The sequence below is a fragment of the Perognathus longimembris genome, chromosome 13 (genome assembly GCF_023159225.1).
Source record: "Perognathus longimembris pacificus isolate PPM17 chromosome 13, ASM2315922v1, whole genome shotgun sequence".
In the NCBI taxonomy this organism is placed as follows: Eukaryota; Metazoa; Chordata; class Mammalia; order Rodentia; family Heteromyidae; genus Perognathus; species Perognathus longimembris.
Window position 1 is genome coordinate 10273439 of NC_063173.1, and position 7559 is coordinate 10280997.

The 7559-nt window shown below is 39.2% G+C and overlaps 1 protein-coding gene across 2 annotated transcripts in view; it reads right to left on the reverse strand.

The window, feature by feature from the left end:
- The window catches only part of Grm5 (glutamate metabotropic receptor 5), a 398805-nt gene extending 391448 nt beyond the window's left edge, over positions 1-7357 (reverse strand). For both annotated transcript variants that reach the window (XM_048359891.1, XM_048359890.1), the window contains exon 1: positions 6700-7357. In XM_048359891.1, coding sequence (XP_048215848.1) covers positions 6700-7357 — 658 coding nt within the window. The remainder of the gene's footprint in view (positions 1-6699) is intronic.
- Between the last annotated feature and the right edge of the window lie 202 nt (positions 7358-7559).

The window sequence follows — 7559 nt, forward strand, 5'->3', positions numbered from 1 at the left end:
TTGTTGGCAAAGGTGATTAAAATATTTTGTAGATGAATAATACTCAGACGTCTTACTTCAAATGGAACCCTCTCTATTCCTGGTTAGGAACATTTACTAGGACAAACAAAAGAAAACCACTAGTTGTAAATGACTCCCTGTAATCCAAGAAATTGAACCTTTAAACAACTAGGAAATATGAAACAACACTGTAATAACCAAAATGTCACATATTATTATTTGAAGCAAAGATATCCATCCCCATTCTTCTCCCCATTGTCACGTGATATCCTACTTCTAGGGCCACATATTATTTGGTAAGAATTAGTGAGTGGCTATTTTCTCATATATTAAATAAAAACTTCAGTCTCTAAATTTTCCATACATTTCCAAGTTATTTTTCACAGTCTTCTCTCACCCATCTATCTATTTAACATAAGTGTCTCTGCTTCTGTGCATGTGTGTCTCTGCTCTTCCTAGGAGGGGAAAACTGAGGACAGTAGGAAATCATAGCAAGTATCAGCAAAGGTTTCTGTATCACTCTTCTCACCAAATCAATTGCACAGTTTATACCCTGTAATTATTTGTAAATTAGACAATAGGTTAACTCAGTTGTTGCAATATCACAAGGCTCTTAAGCTTTGTATGATGTACTTTCTATGACATATATTATATATGTATCTAATATGTAAACTGTATTATGGAATTCTAATCGTGGAAAGTGTTGATATTATTTAAAAATTATTTTCATATATCTTCAAAAACGTGGTGACTTAAAAGTACCACCCAAATTCAGATTACTTTATTTCACTTACATGGCATGAGAGGGATTCTATGTTATCAACTTCACATCATCATGTAGTGATTTTTCAACACATATTTAAAATAGAATCTAGAGTTTTAACATGAAATGCTGCAAATTACTGGCTTACATGCATCTTTATGTCACCTGTGCCCAAAACTAGAACCAGTGGTGCTCATGTGACAAATATGTATTCATTTATTCAAAGGAATGATCATCAATCAATGATGTCCATGTTGAATGAAGTAGCATGCGATTGCTTGGAATTATCGAAGCACAACACCAAGGAATTTACTTCTGTGTAAGGTTAGCAGTGCTGGGACACCCTCTAAAGACAAACTTGCTTCTCCCTCCTTCATCAGGGGCATGGGAAAGGCGGGGAGGAGCATGTCTTGTATTTTCAACAGTGAGTGGACAGCAGTGGCACCTGAGAAGGAAGAAGCAAGGCTACCATCCCAGTTAGGAATTTCTCCCAGGGAGTCAGAATGGAAGACAGAATGTCCATAGTCTAAAGCAAACACAGGGAAGATACAGGCAGACCACAGCATGGGATGGTTTTCACTGTTCCCTTGCAGAGAGACAATGGCAACTCTGTTAAAGGCTCTTGTCTGAGTCCATGGAATATGCTCTCCTAACAACCAATAAATTCAAAACGATCGGAATAGCTAATGTTTTCAAAATTTGGGATAAGTACAGAAAAATCTTGCTGGGCAGCTCACACTTATAATTCCAGTTACTGAGGAGGCTGAGATCTGAGAATTGCTGTTCAAAGCCAGCCGGGCCAGAAGAGTCCACCAGAAACACCAGAAAAAAAATGGAAGTGGCCTTGTGGTTCAAAGTGGTAGAGCACTAGCCTTAAGCAAAAGAGCTCAGGGACAGGGTCCAGTCCTGGATTTCAAGCCTCATGACTAATAACAAAACAGGAAAAAAAAAGAAAAAAGAAAAACCTCTCAAATTTTTAAAGACCTTCAGTATAACCTGGGCAAAGCACCACTTTATCCAATTTACAGATCAAGAGCAAAGGGGCCATATATTCCAAAAGGCTACTTGTTCAACAAGCTACTCTGCTACTATTACAAAACAATCATTCCACAAATTGTTTGTAACAGTTGTTGCTGCTGAGGTTCCAGTGTTAACATTCTATGAAAAAAAAACTGGATTACATTTCTGTATTATTACCATCACCATTGTTAAAATTGTTTCAGTATGCAGTACTTTTGAGTTCTTGGTAAAAAACAAAAGTAAAGTAAATCTCTGTAATTTAGCTAGCTAGATAGATATAGATACCTATTGTGATCGATTTATACAGATCTATCTATTATTTTCAGTAAGACATTGTGGTATTTATTTTTCCATGCTATGTTGTTGACTTGATGTCACAAAGATGAGACATGGAAAGCATGCTAACTCTAATACTAGCATGCACAGCTTTATTGCAACAATATTCACAATAGCTAAGATATGAAGTCTGTCTAGGCATTAATCAATAGATGGATGGATAAAGAAAACTGAGAGTGTTACAAAGCCATAAAAAGAAGGACACTTATTGTTTGCAGCAGAATGAATAGAACTGGAGATCACTATGTTAAGTGAAACAAGGAAGATATAAAGACAAATACCTCGTGTATGCTCTCATATATGCAAGTTTAAAAACAATCTTGGTATAAAAGTGAAATAGGCATTAGTAGAGGATGGGAGGAATGGGCATAGTGTATGTGGGAAAAGGAGGTAAGTGAACTCTCTGGGCATATATGGAAATACTACACTGAATCTCATTAATAGTTATAGTATATTAACAACAACAGAAACTAATTCACTAAAAAGAAAGGATATCGAATCCAAGGTGAAGGATTTCAACCAAAGGGTGATTGTTTTCATATGAACTGAATAACCAATGGATAACAATTATAAACTGAAACCTGTAGAGCATTGCAGTCTGCAGGCTGCCTGAGAGAGGATTCGTATCATGACCACAGTCCCCAGCACAAGTTCGAGACCTATTCCCCCAGATTATGAGCAGCATTTTTATCTAGAGCAAATTAGCATTTTTAGATCATAGACAGAAATAAGAAATTGATGAACTACTGAAAACCAACCAGAAAAAAAGAGGCATGAAGTACATATTACAGTTAATCAAGGAAGGAATACTGGCACCTCATTTTCATTTTTTTTTTAAAACAGAGAGAAAGTGTGAAAATTACAAGCACTGGCTATTTAGTAAAATGATGTATATTCACAAATTATGAGCTAGGTACAATTCTAAGATAGATTTGTCTACTCAGGAATTTTTACTGAACACTTGTTACATTCCAGGCACTCCCGTAGGTTCTCAGGATGAACCCTAGAGTTCAAATTAATGTCAGCAAAATTTACAAAGTGCTAGAGTGTGTGAATCAGGTGTGGTACAAAAATACAAACATAGGAAACTCAGCTTTGTAGTTACTTTTCTCAATGAAATTGATTTAGCTGCAAGGGAATAATGTAGTTATATTCATAAGCATATACTCAAAATATTCAGGCTTCCAGGGAGCCATCAAATATGCAGTCATAAGCAAATGAGCAATGCACCGTCGCCTGAAACTGACTGTGTTTTGTTTCAGATGTGTCTCTTGGTAACATCAATGTATATTAATAAACTATCATGCTTAAATTTTGAAGTTTAAACATGGCAGTAGTATCTTATTTGTGTGGGACAGAGTTAAGACCTGAAGCCAGCAGATGGAAATGCTTATTTTGAACTCTATCCTAAAAACATTCATTTTGCTTGCAACTGGGCTTGTGGTCAACTGAGCAATGTGTATGCTTTCAGCTGGGCTGGTTTGTGTAATTATATTTAGCTGTGGGTCTGAAAGGCAGTGGTGTGGATCTTCATTGAGCACTAGCACATGTTTCATGTTAGGAAGTTTCCAATAGCCCAGCACTGGTGACTCACACCTGTAATCAATCCCAGCTACTCAGGCAGTTGAGATTTCAGGAGCCAGGTTCAAAGGCAGCCTAGGTAGACAAGCCCTAAGAGATTCATATCTCCAAAATTAGCCACCAAAAAGCCCGAGGTGAACATTTGGCTCAAGTAGTAGAATGCTTGCCTTGAGTGAAAAATCTCAGGGACAACACCAAGGCCCTGAGTTCAAGCCCCAGGACTAACACACACACACACACACACACACACACACACACCCCATACACAGACTGTGATGGCTTCACCTGAAGAACCCTTTGTGCTCTCATGCCTTCTGTGACAGTGTTTAATGACAGACTAGGGCAGAAGTCCTTACTACAGTCAAGTTCTTTTCAAAGCCCTGGCAAGGCCAGTATGCATGGCACAGGAAGGGAGCTGTCCACGTACGAAGAAATGATCTGTATTCAGAAGGCTTACTAAGGGGAGTCTCCCATGCAAACAATGGGACACACCCCTAACTAGGACAGTACCATCAATCCTGAACCACAATGACCACATGTACCTAAATTTGGAAAGTACTGAGGCAAAAGACAATGGTTTACTTAGAGCAGCAGATTGACTCTTTTCAAGGAAATGAACTCTTTTCTTCCTCTGTTTGGTTAAAGAACTAGTTTGGTTTATTTAAAAAAAAATGAAGACTTTCCAATCAAGACCCTTGTTTGACCCAAGATCTTTTAGGCTCCTGAATGGGAGTGTTACTGTGTATAAAGATCTGCATGCTACTCATAACACTGACAATTGTAAGACATGAAACCATCTGCCCACTTTACCAGACTATTGCTTGGGATTAAACAAGATAAATACTTGCTGACATGTCACATTAAACAATAATGTAAATTATTTCTTTCAATGCAATTGCTATTGTCTCCTATTTTTGCCTGCAGAGAAAATATTTTCTTGTCACAGATATAGAAATATGAGATTTATATATGTAGTAGATATTTTGAGTGTATCTATGCAAAATTTATCCATGGAAAAACCATGGTGTCCCACTGTCACATTTTCTAACCACATATGTTTCTTCCCAAGAGAAGAAATTGTTCAGTTTTCCTCATTTTTTTCAGCAAGACTGTGAATATTCGACTAAAAGGTTTAGAATAACAGTAAGTCCTTTTAAACAAAGAGGCCTATACTTTTGTTTTCATTAAAAACGTTCTCGAGAGTCATTATTCTTCTCTGTCACATAATAGGTGTTTACTATTGGTACATATTGGAGTTGGAATTAGTGAAATCCAGTTATCATAACTGACCTGGAACCAGAGTCTTAGATTAGCATTTTCTGCATAGTGACTGAACTAGAAGGAAGTCCCATCTTGTTTCCCAATGTCCTTAGCTGAAATCCATGGCTTCTTAATTTTTCAACTTTCTCAAGATTCTTCCTGATAAAATTTGGCAATCAAATCCCATCTCCATCTTTAAATTTCCACTCTAGCTTTCAGAACCACAGAGTAGACTCTTTTTATCTTTATTTATTACATACATTTATTGGTAACTTTATCCTTTTGAATTACAATTACATAGCTTTCATCCATATATTGTATTCTTAAATATCGCAAAGCTATTGAAAGTCACAATTTATACAATATCTACAACATAGGGATGAACTGCATAGAACTATCAGAAAGGTTAACATATATTTTTGCTTAACAAATACATTACATGAATCAGATAATGAATAATGAGTACAATTCCATTTGCACCATGTCTCCCCTTCTGTCCCTTTCTCCTGTTTTTTCCCCCTCCCATCCCCATCCACAAGATATCCAGTTCATTTTCGACACAGTGTCAAGTAACTGTAATTCCCCTGTATGTCAACTCTACAATAACAATTGAAAAATTAAAGAAAACATATTTTTAGCAATCTAAGAAAAATTCAAAGTGTCTATCCTAAATATTTATGTGTGTCACCAAATCTCTATACATTAGTGTGCCTCTAAATAAGCCATCAATTTACACATGATAGTTTCCAGACATAGAGAAATCTGTCCATATTGAAGTCCATCTTGCATCTGTGCAGCTCTAGATATTATGAATGAGTGGTCATGCATTGAAATCCACAGCACAGTGCAAGCAGACAAAGAACATTTGCTGTATCTGTTTGCTGGTTCTGACGTGAACTCACAGATAATCACATTAATTTCTGAATGACTCAATGGCACATTTTTTTAACATTGGATTATTGACCGCATCAGTAATTTATTGTAAAAAAACTAAAAAAAGTAAAGCCTTAAGTAGTTCTCACAATAATGCAATGGTTTATAAAAATTGTTCTGTCCCTTCTTCAGTGTGATATAGTGCTACATAGGTTCATTTTGGATCTTGTTGTCTCAGAAAAAGTATTGCTTAGGAAGGGTGTCTCATGATTTGTGTCTGGAAATGTCTGGAAATGTCACCATGCCCATCACACCAAGCCTTATAAACAACTAGAAAACAACAGCATTTTTAAAACACGTAAGCAACAAAAGGCTAATTACTATTACTTTATAATGTAATAGTCAGACAGTGTGCTTTCTTACTATTTCTTCCGTATGAAGAAGAGCTATATATCAGAGTAAACTTAGGTTGACCTATTAATACTAGACTTTCCAAATATGTACTTACGTACACAACCTATCATAACTCATGCAGTTGGAGGGATGTTAACTATGTGAGCTATTCGGCAAAGATCTGGAACGTTAAAACATTTAGCAACAAATATCAAAGCAAACTCAGTAGATAATGCATACCTTACCACTTAATGAGATCAGGACCATATAAACGATCACATTTGCTTATCTATGTGTCTGGAGATACCTACAATCAAGTCCCTTTCTTGTACTCGTATTGCTGAGGAGCTCAGAATACCTAAGATAATCAGCAGGGTTTAGGCCCTCTCTGTCCTGTAACTTGAGCACAGATGCTGTTGACTGCACCATTAGGTGTGGGATGGGGGGGGGGGGGGCATGGAAAGGAAGCTTACCTTCAGTGTGCACAGCAGACACGTAGGTCCAATTGTATCTCTTCACGATGTCCACCATGGCTCGAGCCTGCTGGGCATCGGAAGGCACAACCCTCATGAAGTACTTGAACAGGGTCTTGTCACTCAGGTCCATGCTGGTGGCCGAGTAAGCGATCTGAGGTATGTTGAAAAGCTGGAGCAAGTTCTGGACTTGAATGGCCACGGAGCTGGAGCCCGGGCCGATGACGCCTACGATGGGCTTCTTGGAGCGGAAAGAGGAGGAGCCGTCCACGCAGCGCACCAGGCCCTCCTCCTCCTCGGAGGAGATGAGGGAGTCCCGAATGAACTCGATGCTCTGCTCCAGGGCCACGGCCGAGTGCCAGCAGGAGTCCCGGATCTCACAGCCCAGCGTGATGTTGGGCAGCAGCGTGGGGTCGCTGTTGATGCGCTCCAGCGTGTGCAGCATGGCCTCCACGCGCTGGATGCCGTACTGCTCGCGCACCGCCCCGCACTTCCTCTCGTGCACCTTGTCCACGGTGGGCTGGTGGTGGACCGAGAAGAGAGCTCCGATGATGATGTCGCCCGGCATGTGAGCCACCACCCTTCTCTCGCTGGACTGGGCGCTCCCTCGGACATCTTCTTTCAACAGCAGGACTGACAGGATCAGCAGAAGGACCATTTTAGGAAGAAGGAATATCAAGCCGATGAAGATAGCATGGTGGGGGGGAATGGAGGAAAGTTCTGATCGGCACAATCAGATGATGTCTTAGGTTGGGGAGGGGGGGTGGGCAGCCACTGGAATGAGCCACCAACTTAGATATGTCCTCTAAATGACCCCCATGTCCCCACAGAGCATTGAGTTAGATGGATGTACAGGATCA